At 33.8% G+C, this 25,854-nt stretch overlaps 9 protein-coding genes and 1 pseudogene across 11 annotated transcripts; 4 read left to right on the top strand and 6 right to left on the bottom strand.

The window, feature by feature from the left end:
* Nucleotides 1-1,110: 1,110 nt before the first annotated feature.
* lgc-48 (Ligand-gated ion channel 50) lies at nt 1,111-3,911 on the bottom strand (the record flags this gene model as incomplete). Its single annotated transcript, NM_073907.3, has 11 exons — nt 1,111-1,149; nt 1,447-1,607; nt 1,658-1,794; nt 1,843-1,955; nt 2,180-2,233; nt 2,276-2,348; nt 2,528-2,610; nt 2,664-2,778; nt 2,834-2,893; nt 3,221-3,344; nt 3,770-3,911. The coding sequence occupies 11 exons, from the start codon at nt 3,909-3,911 to the stop codon at nt 1,111-1,113; spliced, it is 1,101 nt and encodes a 366-aa protein (NP_506308.3).
* A 506-nt stretch (nt 3,912-4,417) lies between these two features.
* str-4 (Seven TM Receptor) lies at nt 4,418-6,247 on the top strand. The gene is made up of 8 exons (NM_073906.2): nt 4,418-4,630; nt 4,682-4,769; nt 5,064-5,142; nt 5,190-5,324; nt 5,378-5,444; nt 5,492-5,554; nt 5,596-5,902; nt 5,982-6,247. The coding sequence occupies exons 1-8, from the start codon at nt 4,433-4,435 to the stop codon at nt 6,158-6,160; spliced, it is 1,116 nt and encodes a 371-aa protein (NP_506307.1). The 5' UTR covers nt 4,418-4,432; the 3' UTR covers nt 6,161-6,247.
* Nucleotides 6,194-7,782, bottom strand: C50B6.9 (Serine aminopeptidase S33 domain-containing protein). Its single transcript, NM_073905.6, has 5 exons — nt 7,656-7,782; nt 7,530-7,609; nt 6,615-6,874; nt 6,478-6,555; nt 6,194-6,426 (listed from the first exon to the last, which is right to left on the bottom strand). The coding sequence occupies exons 1-5, from the start codon at nt 7,775-7,777 to the stop codon at nt 6,244-6,246; spliced, it is 723 nt and encodes a 240-aa protein (NP_506306.2). The 5' UTR covers nt 7,778-7,782; the 3' UTR covers nt 6,194-6,243.
* A 2,497-nt stretch (nt 7,783-10,279) lies between these two features.
* On the top strand, nt 10,280-13,037 carry nhr-168 (Nuclear Hormone Receptor family; the record flags this gene model as incomplete). 2 transcript variants are annotated; one of them, NM_001269572.2, is made up of 6 exons in its annotated part: nt 10,280-10,594; nt 10,758-10,827; nt 11,186-11,800; nt 11,846-12,147; nt 12,196-12,302; nt 12,662-13,037. In NM_001269572.2, 5 exons carry the CDS (start codon nt 10,765-10,767, stop codon nt 12,919-12,921), a joined length of 1,347 nt encoding a protein of 448 aa, NP_001256501.1. The 2 variants fall into 2 exon arrangements, with proteins under 2 accessions (NP_001256501.1, NP_001367279.1); NM_001380800.2 differs by lacking the exon at nt 10,280-10,594 and having other exon boundaries at nt 10,765-10,827; nt 11,186-11,692; nt 12,662-12,921.
* A 94-nt stretch (nt 13,038-13,131) lies between these two features.
* On the top strand, nt 13,132-14,966 carry nhr-129 (Nuclear Hormone Receptor family). The gene is made up of 7 exons (NM_001129415.6): nt 13,132-13,184; nt 13,418-13,607; nt 13,652-13,995; nt 14,039-14,148; nt 14,205-14,411; nt 14,456-14,562; nt 14,609-14,966. The coding sequence occupies exons 1-7, from the start codon at nt 13,140-13,142 to the stop codon at nt 14,866-14,868; spliced, it is 1,263 nt and encodes a 420-aa protein (NP_001122887.1). The 5' UTR covers nt 13,132-13,139; the 3' UTR covers nt 14,869-14,966.
* Nucleotides 14,967-15,092: 126 nt separating this feature from the next.
* Nucleotides 15,093-16,388, bottom strand: str-37 (Seven TM Receptor; the record flags this gene model as incomplete). Its single annotated transcript, NM_073903.2, has 3 exons — nt 15,093-15,349; nt 15,394-15,763; nt 15,834-16,388. 3 exons carry the CDS (start codon nt 16,386-16,388, stop codon nt 15,285-15,287), a joined length of 990 nt encoding a protein of 329 aa, NP_506304.1. The 3' UTR covers nt 15,093-15,284.
* Nucleotides 16,389-16,516: 128 nt separating this feature from the next.
* Nucleotides 16,517-17,812, bottom strand: C50B6.13 (annotated as a pseudogene). The gene is made up of 3 exons: nt 17,088-17,812; nt 16,681-17,042; nt 16,517-16,628 (listed from the first exon to the last, which is right to left on the bottom strand). Coding segments are annotated over exons 1-3 (1,199 nt in total).
* Nucleotides 17,813-19,167: 1,355 nt separating this feature from the next.
* On the top strand, nt 19,168-21,786 carry C50B6.7 (Alpha-amylase). Its single transcript, NM_073902.4, has 8 exons — nt 19,168-19,521; nt 19,626-19,830; nt 19,877-20,068; nt 20,114-20,527; nt 20,577-20,794; nt 20,846-20,949; nt 20,995-21,180; nt 21,246-21,786. Exons 1-8 carry the CDS (start codon nt 19,181-19,183, stop codon nt 21,725-21,727), a joined length of 2,142 nt encoding a protein of 713 aa, NP_506303.1. The 5' UTR covers nt 19,168-19,180; the 3' UTR covers nt 21,728-21,786.
* Nucleotides 21,770-23,175, bottom strand: srh-15 (Serpentine Receptor, class H). The gene is made up of 6 exons (NM_073901.3): nt 23,094-23,175; nt 22,914-23,039; nt 22,719-22,864; nt 22,476-22,672; nt 22,106-22,421; nt 21,770-22,040 (listed from the first exon to the last, which is right to left on the bottom strand). The coding sequence occupies exons 1-6, from the start codon at nt 23,165-23,167 to the stop codon at nt 21,796-21,798; spliced, it is 1,104 nt and encodes a 367-aa protein (NP_506302.2). The 5' UTR covers nt 23,168-23,175; the 3' UTR covers nt 21,770-21,795.
* A 750-nt stretch (nt 23,176-23,925) lies between these two features.
* srh-18 (Serpentine Receptor, class H) lies at nt 23,926-25,699 on the bottom strand. The gene is made up of 5 exons (NM_073900.2): nt 25,527-25,699; nt 25,296-25,441; nt 24,415-24,851; nt 24,285-24,363; nt 23,926-24,237 (listed from the first exon to the last, which is right to left on the bottom strand). Exons 1-5 carry the CDS (start codon nt 25,685-25,687, stop codon nt 24,071-24,073), a joined length of 990 nt encoding a protein of 329 aa, NP_506301.1. The 5' UTR covers nt 25,688-25,699; the 3' UTR covers nt 23,926-24,070.
* Between the last annotated feature and the right edge of the window lie 155 nt (nt 25,700-25,854).

Below are 25,854 nucleotides of genomic sequence, written 5' to 3'. Positions count from 1 at the left end.
ATCGTGTTTTTAAAAAATGATGGATTGTTACTTGATACCTTGAAGAATGTCTACCGGTTTTGAGAATAGCTAAAAATCTCATTGAAAATATTCGTATGGAAATTTAAGTTGCTGAGACTAGATGAAAGGCTGTAAGGTATGTAGGTAAGTATGTATGTGTTCTGGAAAGCATAATTTACAAAAACATCTTTCTTAATTTCACAGCCTTCAAATAGTTTAATTTATAGATTACAAAGAGAAAATACGGTGGAATTCTTCAGTCAATTTTTCGAGATTTTCCTTCACATTTCGAAGTCTACGGAGACACTTACAAAATTAAAGGTTTCTTTCAAACTACGAAATGAGAAGTAAAATGAAAATCATGCAAACGTATTAGTTATGGATAGAAATAGAAAAACACAACAAGGAACAGCCGTTCGACCTCAAACTGAAAAGCTCATCAAAATTCATATTTTCCAAGTCCGCCATCATGAAAATAAAATTGAAAATCTTCCTGTTCATCCCCACAAACATCCAAGTGGAAAAAACATATACAGACAGGCTGGGTTTATTATTTTTTCCGTAAAGCTTTAGATTGAAAATAAACTAAAAATTCATACTACTCGATGGGTGTCCACCGACTTCTCGCAGAAAAAGATGATGACACGTTTGAGCCACGAACTGGACCGTCGAGCTTAAGATGAATGAGCACATATGGAACATATTCTTTTTTTGAAACACATACGAAAAGTGGTACAAAACATAAAACAAACGTTGAACACGAATTAAGACAGGAAATTGAGCAGAAACTTATGAAAAGTTGAAAAAAGCTTTTATTTACGTCAGCCACAAAATCAAACCACAATATTATTTGAGGAGAGCCTAGTTGAAAGTATAATCTATCTGAGAATAAAGTCGTCGCGTTTTGGCTAAGAAAAATAAATATATAACTGGATCTGAACTGACTGACTGACTGGAGGAAGTGAGCAAAAATGGATGAATGAGGGAGCCGTCGAAAAGGTAACCGATACGCCTGGGAACAAAAGTGAGAGTTCAACTTTTTTTTCGGGAAGATACGATCGAATGAACGGGGAATACGTGTATGGAATGAAGTTGCATTTCATTCAAGGATTATCCAACTTTGAAACCATATCGGGCCCAGTAGATTATCTGAATAAAGAACACTTGTAAAAATAATAAAATGTAAGTCAATTTTAAAAAGTTGATTAAACAGACATTTTTAATTTTAATCATTTATTTTATTTTATTTATAGATAAGACTGTCGTGGTAAGTAGGTGCATATTTATGACATGGTCTCCAAGCGGCCTACCAGCATGTTGTCTAAATTGTGGTACAAACGTATGTATGTAGTGACTAGGCAAACTTATTGTGAAATTAAATTAAAAATCAGATTTTTTTAGAACTGATTATAAATATCATATTGTTCTTAATTTTCAAAACCTCACGTTAAAAATACTGAATCCAGCTGGAAATGCAAATCTTGCAATTTTGTCCACTTTTTCAATAACATGCTCTTTTTCCCTCTGTATCTGCAGTTTGTACCCCACAATAGCCAATTCAATAAGTGACAGAAAGACAAATGTCATTGAACTCAGCATCCAGACATCTTGAAAAAATTAGATTGTTAGGGAGCAAATGTTCAAACTAGATTCTTACCAATTGCCTTAATATAAGAAACTCTTGGCAAATTTTTCATAATTGATCCAAAGTGGAATATCATTGAAAGCAACGCATTGACACCAATCATAGTTCGCGGAGTGATTGCTTGAGGTCCTAATGAGAATGCAATCCAACTTGAAATTCAGATTGAGATTTATGACTTTAAATTTGTAACAAGAGACCTGATAAAAATGGAGAAGAACGTGGGAAGATATGCTTGAAGGAAGTACCACATGTATCGTCGTTCAAAGACAAATGTCACAACAAGTTCATCCCATAATCCAGCTGGATAGTCCTGAAATTAATTTTCGACCTACATTATCGATCAGGTACAAACACTGAGCAAAAAAACACACACCAACTTTGTTTTTTTCTTCAATTTCATTATTCAACACGTCTATTTTAATAAATTACTATTATTATTTTTTCTAGAAGTCATAATCACTATCCAGTCTCCAGACTGACATTCATATACAAAGTTTGCCAATTTATTTCGAGGTTAAAAATATTGTTCCCCACCCTTTTGATGACTGCTGGTGTGATGTCTTTAAGCCAGAAGTCTGCGATTCTAATCTGAAACTGATTATTCTTAATGGGAAATTGTAAGTCGAATACCTCTTGTAAAGCGAATACTGGTGATCGTTGACTGTTCCATTGAAGTCGGACTTCTTCATTGTTGTAAGTAAAGCTGAAAACAATGATTGAAGATCGAAAGAGGGCAGGTGAAACGTGGAATATAACATGTGTCAAAGGGAAAAAACTATAAATTTTTCTAGTTGGATTTTGCATTGAAAATTTTGATTCAAGACTTCAAGGTTTCAATTTTTTGTTTTCGTGAAAATCTGAAAATTCCATAAATGTATCAACCTTTGATAGTTGAGTCTGCAAGACTGTGTATCCATTGGAAAATCAACCAAATCCATATTACATGCTCCTTTCACACGAACTCTCTGAAATTAAATCTCTCAATCCTTTCTCGATTTTTCATATTTTCCTGACTTACATAATTGACCCATACGGTTCCATTATCGAACAGAGTCAGGAAGACATTTTGAAACGATGACTCATAAATTTCGGCAAATTTCGAATTCACGAAACAAGTGTTTGGTGTCCATAACCTACAATTTGAAAGGAAAAAAACGGAAAGTCAATTATATTTCATAGAAGCAGTACTTAGTCAGTGTCTGCTGGTCCAGCGTCAAGTTGGCTTTACATGCGCCAAGATGAGGGAATCTGAAAGATCAGACAAATCAGTAGGAAAGTGATATTTTGTTTCAAAAATTGTGAATTACAGAGAACCTTATAATTTTCGTATCAATAAAGTGACTCGAAGGAATTCAAATTCTTCACTCACAATTTTTTATTCGAAATCTAAATTGGAAGCCAAGAAATTGGAAGTGCATGTGTACTCGGCAGAGTAGAAACCCCAAGGGTTTAATTTCAATTTCTCGAAAAAAAAAGAAGTTAAGTAATAAAACATTTATTTGGAAATTTATTCCAGCTAGAAAATTAATCAAACAATTATTTTGTTGAAACTTTCATATGCTTAAAATAATTTACCTTAAACTCGGATCCGTCCACATTTCATTAATAAACAATTCGAGTTCAAAATCGTTTGTCATTTCAGAAATTGAATTGATCTCTTGTATCCAAAACTCCACACTGACTGTGATTCCATTTTCACCTGAAAATTTGTTTTTTGGACCTCAACTTTTGATTGATTAGACTAAAACCATGATTTATGCTAGTTAGAGCTACGTTTTGCTCTTTCATTCAAAGTTCAATATGTGTTTTCCTGAAGTTTACAGATGCTTCTGAACACCACGAAATCGTAAGATGTACCTTATTCCTACAAATAAACAAAATGTGATTTTTGGAGTTTTGTTTCAAAAAAGAGTCACGTGAATCATTTGCCCAGTAAATGACAAATAAATAATTTCGTATATTCAAAATAAAAAGGTTGAATGATTTTCTTGTGAATCGAAGTGCATGTTTTGCTTATTTGTGCGATGGTTTCAACATTTCTCATAATTTTGCAAAGATCAAGCGTATCCCGAATGTAAAATATTTTTAAAAATCATACCTTATGACTTACAATTTAGAACTCACGTGGTATTTTATGTTTACTGTATCCTGAGCCTTTGAGAAGTTTCTCCATAAGTTGAGCTTCGTTCAAACATTCGGATCGAAGTTCATGAACTTCTTCACCCAAAACAGCGACCAGTAGGCCCAAAAAAATATGAAAAAACATGAAGCTGCTGAATAAAATGAAAAAGAATGAGCTTTTCGTTTATGCTTCTCCTTTCAAAAGCACCTCAATCTTCCAGCAGGGCCACACACAACGAAACAGGAAATGGAAGAGAGGAAATAGTTGTTTTGAAGGGAGAATATTCGAAAAATGAATATTTTGAACGCTTCAACCAAGAAAAAAAACATAATGGAATGTGGTGTCAAATTTCAAATTTTAAACGTTGTAATGCTTCTCAATGAACTTTTTATGTAGGTTTTCAAACATTCTATCCCTTTGAATCTGGTTGAGTATATAATTTTTCATTCTTGTAGCCTCTGCTATAAAGAATCAGCTGCCCAATACCCAACACTATTTTTACCAAATTTTCCGTAGACATACTTTACTTGCAGGACTCTAGGTATTACTTGTTTTTAATTATATCACTATCTCTACGGAATTCATTGTCTGATTCCTTGTCTAATAAACTAAAAATAATCATAGGTTTCCAACCGTCAGTTCAATTCCTATTTGCAGTCATCGCCATGTCTTCCATGTTTTGGGTCGGAGCATCCTTATTGGCATCAGAAATCGGCTTCTTCTCCACGTTAATTGTGAACTCTTTTCTAGTTCATCTAATTATTTTCTATACGAAACAAGTGTTCGGTGCGTATAAATACCTAGTCTTATCGTTTTCATTAATGGGTATTGTATTTGCCACTGCAGAATTTATTGTCAAACCGGTAACTGATACTTATCAAAAAATTTGGAAAACTTTGCATAATTAAATTCAGATGACGCACAACTACAAAGCTAGTTTCACATTTTTCACACTAGAAAGGCCATTCAAATGCTCCAAAGAAACTGCAATGATACTTTTAGGTAAGTTCAATGTGTACTAATTTTTGAAACTGGCTGATTCTTTATCCTCGGCTCCACTTTCAACAACATAGTTTGTTTGTAAAATTTTGCTGAAATTCAATCCAGATATAGTTTATCTGCTTTATCTATCTGGAAATTTATATTATAGTTTTGTCAAACCTGACATTCCCTTCAATTTTGAGTTCCTCTGCATGTAAACGAAAATCCACCTGCAGGTTTTTTTTGCTCATTTTTTGCGAACTTTCATCTTACTATTTCGAAATGTCAAATCTCCAAGAAAATTTAAATTTTCAGCTGCCTACTCTAGTACGTATGCTGCCACAATATCCTTATTGGCTGTACAGTTTGTCTATCGATATTGGGCAATATTTCAGTAAGCTATTACATCTAATTAATAAAAAAGTGTATACATTGTCTCAGTGTTCGCCGGCTAAGTTTCTTCAATGGAATTTGGATATTGTTTTGGATTTTCCTCGCAATGATGTTCGGTGTAGACTGGAGCTGTTCTGTATACTTTCTTGGAATGCCTGATAAAGTCTCGGAAGACTACTTAAGGTATGAAGTATTTGAAATTCTATCAGAGATCCTTCTGAAAAGTTAAATTGCAGATTAGAAATCAGTGATCAATACAACCTTAATATAACTCGTCTCGCCTACTTTTCAGCTGTTGTCTACGTATGTTTCTGACTCTGATCTTTCTTAGCAAACTCCTTCATTTTTAGGATTCAGAATATCATATCAGATGGCGAAGTGTCATGGTTATGGGTAGTGTGTCAAAAGTTTTGGTGAGCTAGTACTGAAGCTAAATAATTTTAAAATATTATAGTCAATTCAATACGCAGTTATGATATTTTGCGGAGTCCGAATGCATTTCAAAATGGCAGAAAAAATGGAGCAATTCTCAATTACTAATCGGAAAATGCACAAACAGCTTTTCAAAACCCTCGTTGTACAGATCACAGTACCAACATTCACAATCTTCATGCCAGTCATGTTCATGTTTTTAATACCATTCTTTGATCTTCAACTTGGGATTCCAACGGGAGTGTTGCTGTGTGCATTATCTTTGTATCCATTCATCGATGGGCTTATTGTTATCAGTATTGTGTCAGATTATCGAAAAGCTGCAATTGGTGAGTTTAGGTTAATAGTTAAGTGTTGCGATCATCTACTGAGAGCGCATATGAGCTACAACTTAATTGTTGTTTTCAGAAGTATTCCGCCGAATCCTCTCCCGAATAACATGTGGCCGTTTCAAATTGCATCAGGTGAAAAAATACGATTTCTCAGTTAGTGGTGGCGGTGTTGGAGCTGATGGAAGTACTGCTGGAACGATTGCTAGAACTAATAGAGTTGGTGTGAATTCTAGAACGACAGCTTCTACTTTTTAAATTTAAAATTTCGTTGAACCCGGTTTGAATTCTAGTTGTTCATTTATGTTTATTTTTCAGCAATACATGTATTAATAAATAATTTAAATCTTTGCTTTTAACTTCTTTGATTCATTTTCTCGAATTACATCCATCAATTGTCCGAGTCGCTTCAAAACCTCTTCGTCCAAGTCGAAATTATGATCAACACCAGGAATTCGATGGAAATCTTTGTACGTCGATGCCATTCGTTGCATCAGTTTCTTTGAATTCTCGACAGGAACAATCTGGAAAAAGATGATATTCAATATTCTGAAAATATGGATAAATTTACTCACATTGTCTTCAATTCCATGAACCGTGAGAACTGGGCATTGTATATCGATTACTTTTGGTGAAGTTTTGGAGATATCTGTCTGAAAGTTTCAGAGATATGTGATTCAGTATTACTTTACAAATTATTCATACAACTTACATTTAAAAATTCTTCGAGACATTCCACAGTGAGTAATGCTGGATAACCATTTTTTGAAGCCGGATAGTTAATGGATCCTTTCTTCATAAGATATTGTAGAGCTCCAGGTTGAATTGTATTCACGAAATTCATATCCAGACCAGATCCTGGACACATTAGAAACAGTCCCGCAATCTTTTCTTTTCGATTCTTTGCAACATTCATTGCTGCATGACAAGCACCACTTGTTGCCATCAGAATCCATCGATCATTGTTTGAATCTGAAAATAAATTTCAAGCAAAAAAATGTGTTTGCCGAATTTTCCTCAACAATTCCCCAACAATTGTGTTTTTTTTGCATAAAAATTAATTAATATAATATTATTTTCCATTTTTCAAATTTGGTGAATAAATAAATTCTATTCCATAATTCCGAGTCAGCTGTGCGCAAAACAAAACTTTGAAACTTATTTATCCAATTTAGCTAGTTTCAATAGTCACACATACTACGAATTCGTTTGTCGCGTGCTTTTTTGAATGCTCGCCAAAATTATAATTTTCACAACAGTTGGTTGGTCCAAAGTGTATGCGTTTTTAATTTTTCGCAGGTAAATTTTCGGCTAAAATTGTATAGCTTTCATGAAACTTCTAAACATTTCTTGAAAAACCTTGGAAAGTTATCTTCTATTGAAATCAAAAGTTAATATTTTCTACCATCTTTTCATGCCCATCATGTATCAAAAGTGATCAAAAATCAGAAAAAATTGCAACGCCGCCCAGTTTTTCTCTGATTCATCAGTGAACCCCTCACCCACCCAAATTTTTTAACAGCTGGGTAAATAATCACTAATAACACCGGAAGTTAATTTTGTTTAATTATCCCCTTGACTGTTCTTTATTTTACAACTCCATCTGTGAAAAAATAAATTATCTTACCAATTCGGTTTTCCACGTCCTTTCTCCAATCATTCACACTCCACACAGAATCCAACGATCCTGGATTTTTGTACAAAAATCTGAAACAAAAATTATAAATCGGTGCACCATGTTAATTTTGCAAACTTCTCAAAGTAAATATCTTTATATTTTTCAAAAAATGTCTGCAATTGAGTTGCGTGACGACAGTTTATTGATGAACCCAGTCCGTGGCAATACAAAACGTTCAGTTTCTTCAAAACGCCCATTTCTTCTGAATGAAAAAAAAAGTTTTAGAAAATCTTATCTTGCCAATTCCTTTCAATCAATCGCTAATTTTTCTAAAAGCTTAAATATTTCGCAAAATCTTCAGACTTCTTACAATATAGTTAAAAATGATTTTTTTTTTCGAAATAAAATATAAATATAAATTCACGTGCTGATTCAAAGTGAGATAGCGGAAATATAAAATTAATTGTACAGAGAAAACATGCAAATCGAACACGTGAAACCCGTTTTCTCATTGTCCACTGGTCACTCGCAAGACCTGGTCATTCTCCTTTTTCCTTCTGCGTCTCTCAAATGTCGTACTCTCTAGTGATTGCCACACAATAAGACTAAAATCTAACAAATGCACAATATCCCCTGCCATTTCATCAAAAGGTTGCAAAAAAATATTACTTGAAGGGAGTACACTGATCTTTGTCGGGAAAACAAAAATTTGCTTCGAATGAAAAGCAAGAAGCAGTAGTGCATAAGATCATTTCATTAGTCAGAGATTGTCTTGAGTTCTTTTTTTTTTAATTTCTAACCGTAAACAAGTGCATTATAATGATGTATGAGTATGATCGTTCATGTAGAGCAACTATTTTCAATTTCGTGTTTTGTGTAGGTTCGGAACTTCTATATTTCACATATCATTGTTGTTGTAAAAGTCTAGACATTTTGTATTACTCGAAGCAAGAAAGTTCATAAAAATTTGAAGCTATGGTCTTAACAAAACATCATCTGTTCGTAGCATACTCTATCATCTTAAAAGAAGCAGCTATACAAGTTTGAGATTGTTCTGAAAATACGAAGTCTTGCCGAGATAACTTTTTAAACTATTGAAATCATAATGGAACTTTTAAATTTTTGTTTCCAAGTATATCTTTTGGAAAAAAAAGAAGCTATGCATATAGCGTCACGGTAATCAAGTATTGCTCCTAACTGCTAAAACTGCTAACTGCTAAAATTCGCCTGAAACTTTTATATGTTCAGTTTCCAAGTTGTATGCTTTCATATTTAGTTTCTATTTGCCTCTATGTCTGCACACTCTTTTCAAACATTTTGGTCGTTGACCTATTTTTCTAAGTCTCTCCACTCTCATTGTATGTCCTTTTCATAACCTTTTCCACGTTGGATTCTCATTTTTGATCATGAGCCACGTATGATTTGTGTGTATATTTATAAAGGAATGAATATTTTATTATGTGATCGTTCAATTTTAAATTGTAGCACATAAAGTTGCACGGCTTTGATACTAAACGTCATAACGGTTCCATTTTTTAAGTGATGTTTTTACAAAACCTTATTTTTAATAGTCTTAAAAATTCATTGATTTGCTCTAACTTCAATTTGCCTTTTCAATTTAAAATAATATTGTTCTACCAAAATATAAACTTTATAACTTTTAGAAATTTCAATTTATTTCAATTAAAAACCTTTTCAGTCTATAAAAATGGTTTTTAGAAAGGCCGAAAAATGCCAAGAGAACTAAAAGTGAAGTAATCTTATCCGTTTGCCTATTTTTGCAGTAAGTGACAGTTTATGCGTACATCATATTCCATCCACTTCCATATTAACCTATGAAATGCAAACATCTTCCCAGTTTTATTTTCGTTTATTTTAAATATTTGACTTTTGATCAGGGCCAGAACAAACGAAGCAATTGATCTACATCACCTTTCAACCTCCGCCCACTGTCTGTCCATTCTCTGAGTGCACGTGTTCTCTAGTTGTTGCCATGTCATCAGAGTACTCCCATTTCGCTGAGTCTCTTCATCATTTTCTCACATTGTCCTCTGACCAACAAAATGCTCCGAAACGAGATATTAGCATGTGCTTAGTGTGAAAGTTTGATAAAATATTTTCGGGGATTTCTAGAAAAAAAAAGTTAATTTTTTCTAAATTTATTATTTTTCTAGTTAAAGGTACTTTCAATATCTATATTTAAAGCATTTTCGTTCAGTGATACCTTCATGTAATGTTTATCAATGAAGATTTGTCGCAATAGTACAAATTTTACACCAACTTTAAACTAACTTTCTTGTAAATTCTGACTGTCCGTAAATATATTATAAAATATTCTTCTCTCGCCGATAGTGTTTAATAGGAAATAATATATATTTTCATATTCTAACATTTTCTTCTAAAAAAATTAAAATAAAGCACGAACCATCCGATTAGTTATGTTCCTTCATAATCCCAAAGCCTAGAATCTAGATATACATACCACCTGCTGCCTAATTATACGTTCGCACACTTTTCATCGTATGCTTCTTAACAGGGCGTCAACCATTACTTGTCTCCTGCTGATCCAGCACAGAAAGTGAATCAGATAACATTTTTTTACGAATTGATAATAAAACCTCGTGCAATTCTCCGTACATTTTGATTTTCTACGACCTTTGATTGATGCAAATGCGTCATAACTTTGAAAAGATCCGGAAACGTGTTGGGGTTTGATAAGATAAGTGAGCTACTTATACGAGCGTTCGCGGGTTCTTTTGAATCAAAAACTTTTTAGATTTTGGGTCTGAAGTTGAGAAGCAAATCATTACTACGTTTATTAGTATTTAAATTGCACTATAGTTTTGGAGTTAATAGATTAATATGAAAATACTACGTTTTCTGCACAGTAACTTCGATTTTTAAATGTTATACAAATTCTTAACTCCATTCCGCCCAACTGTGTATTTACTATAATAGTTGCCTCCCAATGTTTCACAACTTTTGCCGATGCAATCATTTACACGCAAGTCAGACTCTCCGAAGATCCCGATTAGGCCACCGATAACAGACAAGATTTGAATCTAATGCAACGGGTATTTCTTTTCAACCTGGAGACTGTTTTGGTGAGGTGTGACGTCGAATCTCTCCGAGAGGACATCATGTTCTACCACTAGTCTCCTTTGTTTTGTCCTTCTATTCTACCGACCCAATTATTTTAATTTTCATGTACAGGAACAAAACTTTTCGTTTTTGCAGGTACAAGATGGAGCCGCCTGGTTGTTCAAAGGTTTCAAGTGTGGATTCTATAGATTTTGATTTTCCTGAGGTAGGGTCTGAAGTTCAGAAACAGAATAAACAGAAATGAATGCATTTTTGAAAGTTTTTAAAGTTCAGTTCTCGGAAACTTTAAAAATAATCTTTGAAAATAAGAAACGTAAAAAATGTTCTAGTGAAAAGTTGTTTTTTTAATTTGAATTTTTAATTTACTTATTTTGATGCACATATTTCTGACGGGTTTTTTTTGAAAACAGAGCAGTGTTCCTGTCTGCCAGATCCGAGTGCATAGCGCTTGAAAAGCGGATTATTAGTCCTTTAATTTTATAAGAAATTTGGAAAAAAAAAATTGAAATGTTACTTGTTCACGTTCAGGTTCCATGCCCATTTCAAAAATTATCGTGTTACAGCTTCCATCAATAATTCAAAAAGAGCCCAACCGCACAGCAAGATCGGAATCCCCAGCACGTCAACGTCACCAGAGACCATCCGAATGTTCAATTTGTGGAAAAACTGCAAATGGATACCACTACGATGTACCATCCTGTAATGGATGCAAAACTTTCTTTAGAAGATTGTGCGTCTCGGAAAAAAGTTTTATTTGCAAAGCCGGCGGGGACTGTTTTAACTTGACAAAAAGAAAAGTTCCACTGAAATGTCGAGCATGTCGTTATGAGAAGTGTATATCAGAAGGAATGAATCCAAATGCAATGCTACTTGACGAAAAAGAAGCGACAGCTGAAAACTTTAAAAAATTGAAAAAGAGAGTAAATCAGTCAAACCCAAAAGATCCAGACGATGATAGTGGCGAAGATATTGAGCATCAAATCGAGAAAAAACAAGTAATCAAGGATGTTGCATGCATTGAAAATAAAATGCAAAAACTGGTGGATATGCTTAACTATTTGGAAAGGAAGGTAACAAAATTCCGAATGTCGGCATACAATCCCCACTGGAGCACATTACCCGGACTAGAAGCATTTCTTTTGTTAGAGAATAAAATTAGCCTTGCTGATAGATCTGGAGTATGTTTTTGTCAACATAGGTTAATTTGTATACTTTACTTTCAGCCAATGCCCGGGTGGCCGTTGAAAACTCAATCGAGTCCTCCGAAAATTCCGGAGTTTGGTAAAAAACCAACTGGCCCAGCATATTCCCCTGATCAGAAATGTTGGATCCTCTACGATTTGATGGTATCCATAGAATATGCAAAAACATTTATGTTTTTTCATCAACTTGATTCAAGAGACAGATTAGTTTTGATGAGATATGTTGCATTGGCTCTAATGAATTTACACATTTCTTATTTTACTGTTGCTAAAAAATATGATACAATTATTCATCCAGATGGGAAACTGGCACCAATGAAGAAGTGAGTTTGCAAAGAAAATATTTGCAAAATCAATTTTTAACCTTTCAGAGGAATGGTTTACGCGGAGACAGTTATGTCAATTGCTCCATTAATAAGATGTGAAATCCAGGAAACGGAGTTTGTTTTGCTAAAAGCAATATGTTTATGTAATCCAGGTAAGCTATCCGGCATTCGATGAAAACTTTCGGACGAATGTTGGCAAACTATTAGAAGTGTCTCAAATAAGTTCTGTAGTTTTGCCATTATGTTTCTAAGTTCAATTTTGCAATTTCTTTGCAAAATCTTTCCATAATTTTTTAGAAAACTTTCCCAGCAACTTCTGAAACCTTTATCTAAACCTTTTTCCATTGTTTTCAACATGTTTTTCAACTAGAAACTTTACATCGCCAAATACTTTTCCGAATCTGGTCAGAAATATGGTACCGAATCTAAAAAATAAATTACGGCAAAAAGTAGTTTTCAATAAAAAGATTACTAAAACACTCTGCGAGAAACGGAAAATTTCACTTTTTAGCGGTGCCTGACCTCTCGCAACACGCCCAAGAAATTCTTGGCAGGGAACGTGAACAGTACGCCGACGCTCTATTTGATCATTGCCTCCGAAACAGAAAAGACGGGCCGAGTCAGTTTGCTGAGCTGATTGGAATGGTCGACCTACTGGAGCGTCAACAAAGAATGCAGAAAGATTTACACCTGTTACACGTTGCACCATTTGTTTCCAAAATTCCTCAAAAGGATAAAATGTTGTTAGTAGATGATATTATGAATTTTTAGTTTTTATTTAAAGCCAATTTACTTAATTTGATTCTCTGAATTAGCTATTCTTGACTATGATTTCTTTGACAATTTTCGAGTACATTTTGTGATCTCAATAAATTATTTTGTTGTGTTTTGTTTCATTTTTTAATAGAAACATCATGGCTGATTTTCCAAAAAATATTTCATATGGCTCTATTTTTGTTTTTATTATCACATTTTTTGCAGAACATCACATGGACGAACCTAGTTGTTCCAATAGTCCTGTTGACCTTCCTGAGGTAATTTCATACACCTGCAATTTTGTAGCATAAGCATCCTAATGAAATGTTGAACCAAGTTTTTGTGATTAAATACTATATTTTCTCAAGTACCTGACAAGTATTATACCTGACAAGACAAGTATTATTATGAAGTAAATTCGCAGTATTTGCCAAAACTGGCAGATTCTGAGACAAAAAAAAAATGTTCGAGACACCATTAATATCTAAAAGTCAAATCAGTTGCTTTCCAGATCATTCCACAACTAAAAGTTTATGCTGAACGACCAAAAGATTGCTTCGTTTGTGGTGGCTCAGCGTCCGGATATCATTACGATGTACCTGCATGTAATGGATGTAAAACTTTTTTTAGAAGATATGTAATTTCAAAACGATTGTTCACTTGCAAACTTAATGATGATTGTTTTGATTTATCAACTAGAGGTTTGCAAGGAAATGAAGTTATTAGAAAATCAATCAGTTTCCAGATGTTCCTGTTAAATGTCGAGCATGTCGAATCAACAAATGTTTTGCAGTTGGGATGAATCCTCACGCGTTAGAAGTAGATAAAACGAACACAGATTGTTTGAAAGAAGTAACCAAACGTAAAAACATGATAGGCAACGATGCTGTAAATGAAAAGCAATTGGTCTTGAACAGTTTGGAATCGATGGAAAACAAAATTCAAAAAATCGCTGACATGTTGACGTACCTTGAATTAAAGTTGGATCAATTTCGAGCATCTTCTTACAATCCACATTGGGCCGAAGTTCGCGGATTGGAATTTGTGTTGAATAGTACAAATCGAATCAGTTTGGCAGACAAGTTTGGGGTATTTAAAGTCGCGCATATTCGTCTGAAAAATGATTTTTTAGCCAATGCCCGGATGGCCTCTTCTCGATAACAATCTGTCCCCATCCCGTCCTCCGCCTTTATCACACGAAAAATTAGTTATAGGTGGACCACCTCCTTACTCTCCAAAAAAGTAAGTCACATCACATAAATTGGGAAAAAACTTACAGTTAAGAACGAGTAATTCAGAAAGCATTGGCTCTATTTTAACATGCTTGCAACAATAGAATACGCCAAAACTTTCATGTTTTTCCATGAGCTTCTACCAAGAGATCAACTTATTCTGATCAGATATACAACACTGGCATGTGTGAATCTACTAGTTTCATTTTCGTCCGTTTCAAAAAAATATGACACTGCAGTACATCCAGATGGAACCCTTCAAATGCACAGGAAGTAAGGCAGAAGTAATCTAACTTCTAATACCACCTGAATTTCAGTCAAGAATATTATTCAAGCAATGTCATGTCAATTATTCCACTAATACGGTATCAAGTTCAACAAATTGAGTATGTCTTACTAAAAGCTATTTGCCTATGCAATCCAGGTAACAATTTTCCATTACTTGTATGACTAGTTATTGATTGTTTCAGCCGTTCCTGATCTTTCCAAGCATGCACAGCTTCTGTTGGCCGAGGAACGACAGAAGTACTCTGAAGCTCTACTCGATCATTGTATTCGAAACATTGGAAATGGTCCAAGCCGTTTCACTGATTTAATTGGAATAATTGATGTTTTGGAACGACAGCAAAGAATGCAAAAAGATCTACATCTATTATATATTGCACCGCTTGTTGCAAAAACACCAAAGGATAATATCGTGCAAATAATTGAAGATGTTATGGATTCATAATACTTTTTTGTGGATAATGGATTTTCTGGGTTTATTCAGCTTTTATTTTGAAGTTTTAAATTTCTTATTTTGATAATAAATATCATTTCATTAAAAAATTATTAATTAAAGTTTTTTAATAAATAACTGCACATAGTGCCGGTAGTGGCCGTTTTTAGAGATTTAACTTTTGAAGATTTGGCATTACGTACTAGAATTTTCGTATGTTGAGAAATACATTTTATTCTATCGATTTACATAAGGAACTAATTTTGCAAAGTTAAGATTGATTGGTTCTTGGAATAACAACAGTGGTAAAACGGGCCAAGCTTAAAGTTGACGTGATACGGACTTCAATAAAAAGGCAAATAATTAACATCATTTGCACATGATAATCAACATGTATTTTCTAAACAAAAAACCTGAACGAAATACATTCAGGCAAAATTTGTTAACGAAGTTTGATTAGTGGTGTCGACTGTGTTAGAACATTTGAAAATTTCTGAAAATAATTTAAATTATAAAATATTTCACCAAAGGGCTAACTTCTAATGCACACTTTATATTCAGAAACAATAAGCATGACAGCAATACTGTCCAGTGACGGATAAAAACTGATTCCCCAATGATAAATACTCGAATTAAAACTGACTTCAAGATTCAGAATAGGCGTGCTCAATAATATCATCATTGGGAATGTTAGGAAGATAGTTGGAAGGGCGATTTGTATTATTATTGTTTTGAAAAACTGATTTTCAAGTTTTCGATATTCCGGTGAGACATGTTCCAATTGTTTCAATAAGTTGTGTCGCATTTTTAACGCACAATAAATAATTATTGAGTAGAGACTGTTCAAAATTATGGCTCCTATGAAACAGTACGATAAGTTTTTCCAACGAAAATTGTTGTTTTCATCCTAAAAATAACTTATTATAGGCGGGACTGGAAATGAGGCTGCCAGAATTTTTAACTAAACTAGAACTCACATATGCTACAAGGATCAATCTTGCAATTTCTGTAATATTTCTGGAATAAACGCGGTGAAATTCATCTTTTACATATTCATCAGCATAATCATCTGGCTGTAACATAATAAGAGGAGTCACACAAAATAGTGCTCCAACACCAATTACAAGTAAGACCCAAAGCCAGAGTATTTTTCCTTTGAAAGTTTGCAAAATGCGCGTATCATTTAGAAGAGTTGCGTATCGAAATATGAACTGCACCGCAATTATAGTAATCAAAGAGCAGTACATTCCGCCGTAAATATCAATGAAAATAGTCCAAAAATATAAAAAATCTTCAGAAAGAATTGTGTGACTGAAGTATGTTAAGCTGCCGTTGAAATTGTGAATGTGTGGACGAGAAATAAATTCAGTTAAATCAAAAATTATACAACCGAAAGCAAACCATACGATCATATATTTGTAAATTCCTCGGATGCATGTGATATAAAACAATGTCAAGTAAATTAAAAAGGAATTTACAAAAAATGCAGTAAAAAGTCCAGTAAAGACGATTAGCTGACCAGCGTCAATCATTTTCGTATAGTAGATGAATGGTAATGAATTGACAGCAACATCGTGAGTTCCACAGGGAATTGTATTTGATTACCAGAAAAACAGCATAAATTCATAATAGGGTTTATGACGTCAATGGTTATTTCTAGAAGCTTTTTAAAATTATAGTTGCATTAGAATTTCAAGTTTTCCAAAATTAGAAATGATTCATGCGCGGATCTTCATAGTTTACATCAATCCTATTCAAACATTCAAACACTTCTGAACATAATTTAGACATTAGATAGTTTTCAATACTTCACAGATTGCTTACTTTTAACACAACACCTATATTCAGAGCCTATTAACATAATTGCAATGCTGTCCAGTGTTGGATACCAGCTCAGTGCCCAATGAAAAATATTTGAATGAAAACTAATTTCTAAGTCAAAAATAGGTGTTCCCAACATCACTATCATCGGTAATGTGAGAAATACTGTTGGGAAAACTATTTTAATAATGATTGCTTTGAAAAATTGTTTTTCCAATCTTCGATGTTGAGTTGACACGTTTTCCATCTTCTTTTTGATGCTTCTATTCATTTTTACCGCACAAAATATTATGATAGAGTAAAGGATAGATAGGATAGCTAATAGAGTAGAATAAGTTTTTCCAACGAATATTTCCATTTCCGTCCTGTAAAGATTATTCGAATGCATTTAACGACATCCAAAAACTTACATATGCAACTATCATTAATCTTGCTAACTCAGAAACATTCTTCCCATAGACACTTTGAAATTCTTCTCTTCCATAGCTATCAGAATACTCATCTGGTTGCAGTAATATTAGAGCACTGATGCAAAATAAAGATCCTGGAATAATTACTACTACCCCCCAAATGAAACAAATTGTTCCCTTGAACGACTTCAAAAGCGTTTGGTGACAAAGGAGGACTGCACATCGGAGTATGAATTGAATAGCAATAAAAGCAATAAGAGAGCAAAATAATCCACCATACAAATCAATAAAAATTACGTAAAAGTATAATTGAGGATTGGGAATGATATTTTGACTGAAAAAAGTAAAGCTCCCATTGAAATTATGAATGTGTGGGCGAGCTACAACTTCTGACAAATCAAAAATAACACATGCAATTGCAAATAGGATAACCATATACTTACAGTGCATTTTTTTCCACTTATACGACTTTAAAGGGGGCGCATTTACGCGCGATGGTCTCGACACGCGCCACCCATTGATTTTTGGGGTGCGCGGCGAGACCAATGCCGGGACCATCGCGCGTAAATGCGCCCCCTTTAAAGTCGTAGAAGTGGAAAAAAACGCACTGTATATGTACCTTTAATACAGGTAATGTGAACTGATGTTATATAAATTAAAAATGAGTTTGTTAATAATGAAGTTAGAAATCCAGTAAGAACAATAACCTGGCCAACGTCAAACATTTTAAAAATAAATAATTTGTGATAAACTAGAATTTCTTTGCATTTGTCATTAGTCGTGCATGTCAGACTAAATTTATGAGTACTCGGAAACATAAACCGGGAATGATGTAGTTGTGAACACCCAAGAACTGGAATTCTAATGAAAGGTTTATGGTTGAGAAGTTGTGTTCGTTGAACTAATCACATGTTGAAGAGTAAACTTTTTAAAATTCGGTCTGTGGTGAATTATATCAAATTTATAAATCTCTAGAAGGTAGGGCTGAAAATGTACTTTTTCGCGAAAAAATTAGATTTTCAAAACTTTAAAAATTTATAAAACAATTCAAAATAGCTTTTTTCGAAAAAAAACTTTCAGAAACTTTGTTGCAAATTTCAAGCTCTTTCAGTATTTACCAATAACTTTCCGGTAGGTGCAGAAAAAAAACTTTCAAACTTTAAAAATTCTTGTTGGTTAATTTCATTTTACACATTTCATTTTAGAATTTCCAATAATCTATGAAAACCAAAAACCGGTAAACTTTTGGCCAACATGTGAGACCGAATATTAATCTGCTTGAATTCAGACTTGGCTAATGGTTAATGTAATATTGTTCATGCCGCTTTAAGAAACTGTTCAGCCGGCTACAAACAATTCCTCTTTGGTACAAAAAACAATTTTAATTATCGTTCAAAAGAATTCCATATTTGATGACAAAATCGTTATCAAGAACAAATACCACAAGGAAAAAGCATGTTCAATACGACCAAAATGTAAGAACATGTTGAACTTTCAGTTGCACATGTTTCAGAGCAAATATATATCATTCCAATTATAATAGTTCCCAATAGGCTGTTATTTCTTATCATAGACGATGGCAAAATATTTTAATTTGAGACTACAGTGTAGTTGTCTGAAAAATTAATTCATAAATTTAATTTCAAAAGTTTAAAAATTCAAATAGATTCAAGTTCTTTTTGCAAAAATTACATCAGATGAATAGTTACTAAATTGTATTGCTTCTTATCTTGTTTGTAGTTTGTAGAACGCATAAAAAATATCGAGCCATTCCGGAATGTGTTATAATATAGTTTTAAGGGTATAAAAAGAGATGGACAACACGTGGAAAGCGTCATAAAAATTTTAAGGCAGTGTCATTAAAGTGTCGGGGAAAACTGTCAATGTGACCTGGAAAATAATCTTCTCCGTTTGAAAAAGATTTTTTTGATTTTTCCAGTTCATTAAGTTTCACTTCTTGCCATTGAAATTTTTAGAGAATTAGATTATATCTTGAGAAATATCGACTTTTATTATTATGTTCCTATCTTTAAATTTTTTGTATCTGTTTTACTTTCTCTTTTACTTCAAACTGTATTGTTTTCAGCATCATGATGCTCAAACATCTCTTCCTTTTTCTTTTTATCAAAAGCTCAATAGCGTATAACTTTTACTGGTATGATAAAACACAAACTCTGCAAAACCGTCAAACAATGGTACATTTGTTCGAATGGAAATGGGCAGATGTAGCTAAGGAGTGTGAAAACTTTTTGCAATATTATGGGTACGGTGCGGTACAAGTTTCACCCCCGATGGAGCATTTGAAGGCATTTCCAAATAATAACTATCCATGGTGGGTTAGATATCAGCCAGTTAGTTACAAATTGGATTCGAGAAGTGGAAATGAACAAGAGTTTCAAGATATGGTCAATAGATGCAACAAAGTTGGAGTTCGGTAAGAATAAGAGTTTCACGTAGATGTCGTTCATAGTTTCTCAAATTTCTGATATTATTTTTCAATAAAGAAACATTTAAACTATTTTTAAATAATTTTTTCAGAATCATCGTTGATATTGTGATGAACCATATGGTAGGAATTGGACAAAAGAGTGGAAATGGAGTTGGATCCAGTGGAAGTTCTAGTTTTGATGGAACTCACGGAGTTCAATCTTTCCCAGGAGTTCCATATTCTTTGGGAGACTTCAATAATCCAAAATGTGACGGTGATATTCAAGGATCTGATTATCAAAATAGTGCGGAACACGTGAGAAGCACCGCTAGCAGAATACTCTGAAATCTAATGAATTTAGGTGAAAGATTGTCGATTGGTCGGTCTTCTTGATTTGAATCAGGCTTCCGCAACAGTTCGAGCCAAAATTGTTGCTTATTTGAACAAGCTTGTCGATATGGGAGTTGCAGGGTTCCGTCACGATGCGTCGAAACACATGTGGCCACAGGATATTTTGAATATTCTAAATGATGTCAAAGACTTGAGATCTGATGTAAAAAACCACAAAACATGGAAATTTTAACATTTGTCTATTCAGATTTATGGATCGAACCAGCGTCCGTTTGCTGTTCACGAAGTTATTGATCGAGGAGGTGAAGCAGTAAAGTGTGGAGATTATTTCGGGAACGGTAGATATACAAATTTCAATTTCGGAGCAGCTGTCTCTGCTGCCGCTAAGCAACAATCCGATTGGAAATACTTGGCAAACCTTGGACCTGGATATGGATACGGTAATAATGAGGATCATGATGTGCTCAATTTCATTGATAACCATGATAACCAGAGAGATTCTAGTCCCTATGTTGTAACATACAAAGACGGTCAGAAGTACAATCTAGCCGTTGGCTTTATGCTTGCTTGGCCATATGGATATCCAAGAGTAATGAGTAGTTTTGCATTCAGCTATTCTGATCAGAGTCCGCCAAACTCTGGAGCTTCTAATGATTACGCAGTGAGTTATATTTTACTGAATTTGAAATAAATTAGACATTTAATTCCAGACTACTAGTCCAACTTTCAATGGTGATCAAACTTGCAACAGCAATTCTGGATGGGTATGCGAACATCGTTGGCCAGCGATCCGGCAGATGGCTAAATTCAGAAGTGCCGTTCAAGGAACTGCTGCTGCAGATATTGTTACAGATACTAGAAGAATTGCGTTTGCCAGAGACGGAAAGGGATTCTTCGCTTTGAATCAGCAAGACGGAGCATGGACAAAGTAAGTTATTACTATTACGAAAAGTTCAATTTTATTTTTCTATATTTTCAGAATCTTTGCAACAAACCTTCCAGCAGGAGATTATTGTGATCATTTCTCCGGTGGGCTTGATAATGGAAAATGTGTTGGAACTAAAATTACTGTGAGAGATGATCGTAAGTTCATTTGGAAATGGCTGATTACAAATACTCATTTTTCAGATACCTCCTATCTTTCTGTCCCATCCAACTCGATCGTCGCAATTTCTTTGGACTCTAAACTCACTCCTTATACTCCACCAGCACCTCCATCCGGTTACAGTACCACGGTGATTCTTCTCAAGAAAGATACAAATCCTGGACAGAATATTTTTGTTAGAGGAGGAACTAGTCAAGCTCATAACGGAAGTAAGTTGTTCAAATTGAATAATTGTCAGTTATTCAATTCCAGCAAAAAAGTAAATCTTTTTCAGAATGCTCAACTGGACCATATCAACAGTCAAGTGATCCATGTGCAATCCCGATGTATCACGCAACAACTGTCCCATTTGTGTTTGCCGAATACTTAACATGGAGCCAACAAGATAATTATCTCGATTTCGAAGGAGCTGAAATTAATCAAGGAACTCATGATGGAGCCGCTGCTTTTGGAACTCCATTGGCATATTCCACAAATGACAAAACGGCAATTGAATACCAGCCATACAACAAATATGGGCCAGGATATTGGATTGCCGTTTTAAGGATGGACTGCTCAAAAGCTGAACAGGGATGGTTTGAGGTTAAGGGATATGAAACACCGGACATTGGATGGGAAGGAGATATCAAGCAGGGATCATGCAGTGGATCTGTTGGTGGATCTGCTCCATTCTCTTCTATCAACCACGTGGCAAAATGCGGAGCCGTTAATGTATTCACTTGGGGTTCAGCAAGTTGTGTTATTGATTCCGCTTAATTTTGTTCAATTTTGTGCTACATAAATCAAGAAGTGTATAAAAAATGATTTTTTGGAGAGTCAATTTATTAGACACTGAGAAAACTATTTTTATTAGACATGAAAATGCTATCCCTTTGTTTTGTGGAAGCTGACGTTGTCGATGTAACTACCATGATCTTTTCAGTTCGAGGTTCCGAAAGTATTAAAAATGGGAATAGCGACTGAAACAGGGACTTGACTCCTTCACGAATTGGTTTAGTAAAAGCTATCATTGCAATTGTCGAAAATGAACCATGAAAGGATATAAGTAGAAGAAGCATGTAGGCAATGTCTAAAAACAATAAATGAACATTTGATTCCCAGTACTCTAACCACATTTTTTATTTAAAAACTTACAATTATATGGCAGTACAAATACAACTGCGTAGATAAATCCAATTAGTGGTGCACCTAGCATAACTCCATGAATGACGGCTTGAATGAACAAACTAGTCAGCAACATTTTCTGCAGTTGTATGGTCTTTTTGGATAAGTGTTTCGAAAGTTGGTCAAGTTTCTTCCAGATTGTTAAAAATGTTTGTGGGATTATGGTTGCAGCAAGGAGCATTGCCATCATAATAAGTGTCATAAGTGGAGTGAATACTGGGTCAATAAGAGGTGGTGCAGTCACAACGGTATTGCATAACACGTGGATAGATATTCCAGGATTTTTCTGAAATTATTGGGTTATCGAAAGTAATTAATACAATTTCTTACAACAACTTACATCATATAAATCTTGTTTATAATGATCTTGCTTTGGATGACATCTGGGAAGAGTTGCAAAACAGAACACTGGAATAATAATCACAATCACCCAGAAAAACATCACGATATAATTCAGAACTTTCTTGTTCAACGTATCATCGCTAATTGTCGAATTGAAACGATACTTGAACATCTCGAGAATCGATAATCCTGTGTCTAAATCATCAGCGATACGCTAGTTTCTATTGTTTTTCAAACTTACGTATCAAACATATAACAAGCAGATAAAATTGAATGAGCCCACTGATATCTAGATATTTCAAAAATCCGGCTCCACGAAAAACTGGATATGGTAGGTAGGTTACCGGAAGCATGAACAAAGAAATGTAGAGTTCGAATAAAAGATTTCTGCCAAGATAAATTGGACATATTTAACAGAAATTTCGGTTGCACTTACCCCAATGTATGCCATAAAAGATATTTCCGGTATTCTTTCAGAGTTTTTGGGCAATTGTTTATTAGAGCATATATTGCAGTGAGATACAAAGGAATCGTCAAAACATGAGTAAAATGCATCATGGATCTTTAAACAAGAAATTAAAAATTGCTAGGTTGTAAGAATGATAATTTTTCTTACTTGTATGGATCGGGAGCAGGAGATAAGCAACCTTCTGACGACGGTGTTATCACAACGGGAGCCGTAGTGCCCATAGTATAAAATCAAGAGTGAAAACAAATATCTGACAACAGCACCAGATGTTATATGAGGGAGTTCATCGACGTCCACTTCAAAATCAAATTGCATTCATGTTCTGGTAATTAAATTTTCTTGGAAGAAAGTGATCAATCAATCAGTGTACCAATGATCACATCGTTTTTGGGGAAGGTAGTTTTATGTAAACCAATTATGTGTTTATCAAAAAAACATTTCAAATAAAACACCATTTCTAATCACACACAATTGTTTTCAATTAACAATGTTATACTCTTCGAAATTATTGGAACAAGCTCATTTTCAGACGACTCTCTCTGATTTTTTCAGCTTTTAATTTTCGACAATTGAAAACAACCAAAAACTGACATGAGTGACTGCGATTTCTATACAGTTGACTTGTTTACTAAATAAAAAATGAACGATCATAACAGGTGGATTGGTAATTCTGGCTAAAATCTCAACAATGATCAAAAAGACGTATATATATTTTTCAAGATAATTATCTGAAATAAAATCTTTTGAGCTGTCTCATTAAAAAATATTATTTTTTCAGAAATAATTTCAGTTCTAGCGGAAATTTCCTACAAAAAATTGACGAAATTTGTACAAAAGAAATTTTTTAAATTTTTTTTTCAAATTTAACCAACAACGAAGCAAATAAATAAGGAAGCCGTCTATTTCATATTTTTCCTTTTGGAAAAAATTTGGTAGTTTGTATTCCAACTTGTTGAAATTTCAAAAATGTAAAATATCAAAGCAAAAAGTGAATTTATTTGGTTAATGAAATACCGAAAACACCACAAAAACATTTTCATTTTTTCATTTAATGATATATTCACTGGTTATGAAGTTACGTCCGCTTTTCACCGTAACACCTACGAAAATCCACGCAGTTCATTTTAAGTATTTTGGCTTGAATATTGTACAGTTGATACTGAATTCTTCAAAGCATGACATCTCAACATTTGAAGAATTGTTATTTTGATCGGTTTTGTCAACGTCATCATTGCGATCGTGGAAGCCAATCCATGATATGTAAGACAGCAAAAAGCAATTTTGGCCAGAACTGGAAACAAGAGGAAATTGTTATGTTTTGAGTATTCACGAACTTACACTCGTGGCGAGCCTCAAAAAATACAGCATAAATAAACATCGAGTTAGGGATTCCCAACATAACTGCGTGAATTGCTGTCTGAAATTCGTGAATTCTAAAGAACTAAAACCATTCAAAGTATCAACAAACCTGAACAAATAGAGTGATTAGAAGCATTCGATGCATTCTCAAAACTGCCGGAGAATGATGCTCTGATTTGCTTAAATGTTTTTGAAGATAAATTGTTGTTGAAAAAGTTGACGTAGATGCCACAAAGATTATAACAATCCAAACAACTACATTAAACATAGAAATTGGATCTGTAAATGGAGCAGCCACAACCACCGAGTCACAATTTACAAGCCAAGGAGCTTCCGGATGTTGAATTAGAAGATTTTGTTTACTGATAATTTGTTGTCCAAGACTGATGTTATAAGTTGTGATATTTACAACAAAAAATAAGACAAGAGTAATACGATAAATATAGAGATTGATTTGTAAGTACACATAGAAGCATGTTGATTGAAAATTGTAAGTACTTGCTTTGAATCGAAACATGTACATTTCAATTATAGAATAACCAGTTTCTAAAATTAGTACATTGAATTTGGAAAATTATAATATCACAACCGAAAAAAAAAATGTTTTTATACTTTTAAAAATGACCCGAAAAGACGGAATTTCATAAAGAAAGTTGTTTGACAATTTAAAAAACTATGGCGGTTCAAAATATCAACAAAAAAAAGAGCTAAATTTAGTTGAAATTTCCAATTTTACCAACCCATGAAAATTAACATGGTGTACCTTGTGACTATCAAAAAAATAGGAAAATAGTTTTTCAAGACCTGGTTTCAAGTCGCTGCAACATAGGCAAGCTTGCAAAGTGTTCGATTTCAACTAACAGTATGGTTGTTGTCTGAAAATTTTGAACTGTCTTAAAAATTTTGTAAGCCAATTTTCAAAGAACTGATTTTGCAATCCGATCTTTACCGGTTAATAAAAAGTTGTTGATATTCCACATTTAAACTCACGATGAATTAGAGCATTAATTGTATAAAACTGAAATAATCCACTAAATCCCAGTTGTGTCATAATTGCAGTAAATCTTATCAGCGGATATGGTAAGTGCACTTTTGGAGCCAAAAACCATGCATTGTAGATTTCTGAGATAAGGTTTCTGAATATTTTGAAAGATGATATTTTATCAGAATTTTAAGTTTGAATACTAGCTAGTATTAATACTGTGAGTTTCTAGAACTTACGAAGCTGTATGCCATACGAGGAAGTGTTTATAAGTTTCAAAATACGTGGATTTTGTTCGAAAAAGTGCTATAATTGCAACTGTATATATGGGAAATGATACAATAAATAGAAAATGTAGAACATCTAAATATTCAGCAGTAGATATTAATGAACAATCCATTGATTTTATGACGTGAAGTTTGTTCTTGTCAAAACCAAGCTACAACTAGATTATATTTTGGATTACTTTGAGTCTCGTGATTCTAAATTAAATTGCAAAGCTGATACCAATTCATGATTATTTTGTTATCTTGGTCAGAAAAATTGGCGATTATAAAAGCTTTAGTC

Source organism: Caenorhabditis elegans, chromosome V (genome assembly GCF_000002985.6).
Source record: "Caenorhabditis elegans chromosome V".
Lineage (NCBI taxonomy): Eukaryota > Metazoa > Nematoda > Chromadorea > Rhabditida > Rhabditidae > Caenorhabditis > Caenorhabditis elegans.
Note: the sequence above shows the minus strand (reverse complement) of the source record. Positions and strands in the feature narration are given on the sequence as shown.

Bases quoted from the DNA above. Each gene is read 5' to 3' on its own strand.
- str-4 (NM_073906.2), top strand. From the start codon at position 4,433: ATGTCTTCCATGTTTTGGGTCGGAGCATCCTTATTGGCATCAGAAATC. The intron at 4,770-5,063 runs GTAAGTTCAATG...TTAAATTTTCAG, and splicing joins AACTGCAATGATACTTTTAG to CTGCCTACTCTAGTACGTAT. The intron at 5,555-5,595 runs GTGAGCTAGTAC...AAAATATTATAG, and splicing joins GTAGTGTGTCAAAAGTTTTG to TCAATTCAATACGCAGTTAT.
- C50B6.9 (NM_073905.6), bottom strand. From the start codon at position 7,777: ATGGGCGTTTTGAAGAAACTGAACGTTTTGTATTGCCACGGACTGGGT. The intron at 6,875-7,529 runs GTAAGATAATTT...ATTTATTTTCAG, and splicing joins GGACGTGGAAAACCGAATTG to ATTCAAACAATGATCGATGG. The intron at 6,556-6,614 runs GTAAGTTGTATG...TGAAACTTTCAG, and splicing joins GTCTCGAAGAATTTTTAAAT to ACAGATATCTCCAAAACTTC.
- nhr-129 (NM_001129415.6), top strand. From the start codon at position 13,140: ATGGACGAACCTAGTTGTTCCAATAGTCCTGTTGACCTTCCTGAG. The intron at 13,185-13,417 runs GTAATTTCATAC...GTTGCTTTCCAG, and splicing joins GTCCTGTTGACCTTCCTGAG to ATCATTCCACAACTAAAAGT. The intron at 14,563-14,608 runs GTAACAATTTTC...TGATTGTTTCAG, and splicing joins TATTTGCCTATGCAATCCAG to CCGTTCCTGATCTTTCCAAG.
- C50B6.7 (NM_073902.4), top strand. From the start codon at position 19,181: ATGCTCAAACATCTCTTCCTTTTTCTTTTTATCAAAAGCTCAATAGCG. The intron at 20,795-20,845 runs GTAAGTTATTAC...CTATATTTTCAG, and splicing joins CAAGACGGAGCATGGACAAA to AATCTTTGCAACAAACCTTC. The intron at 21,181-21,245 runs GTAAGTTGTTCA...AATCTTTTTCAG, and splicing joins TAGTCAAGCTCATAACGGAA to AATGCTCAACTGGACCATAT.
- srh-15 (NM_073901.3), bottom strand. From the start codon at position 23,167: ATGGGCACTACGGCTCCCGTTGTGATAACACCGTCGTCAGAAGGTTGC. The intron at 23,040-23,093 runs GTAAGAAAAATT...TCTTGTTTAAAG, and splicing joins CCTGCTCCCGATCCATACAA to ATCCATGATGCATTTTACTC. The intron at 22,422-22,475 runs GTAAGTTGTTGT...CAATAATTTCAG, and splicing joins ATAAACAAGATTTATATGAT to AAAAATCCTGGAATATCTAT.
- srh-18 (NM_073900.2), bottom strand. From the start codon at position 25,687: ATGGATTGTTCATTAATATCTACTGCTGAATATTTAGATGTTCTACAT. The intron at 24,852-25,295 runs GTGAGTTTAAAT...TACTAATTTTAG, and splicing joins AATTAATGCTCTAATTCATC to AAACTGGTTATTCTATAATT. The intron at 24,364-24,414 runs GTTTGTTGATAC...CACGAATTTCAG, and splicing joins TAATCACTCTATTTGTTCAG to ACAGCAATTCACGCAGTTAT.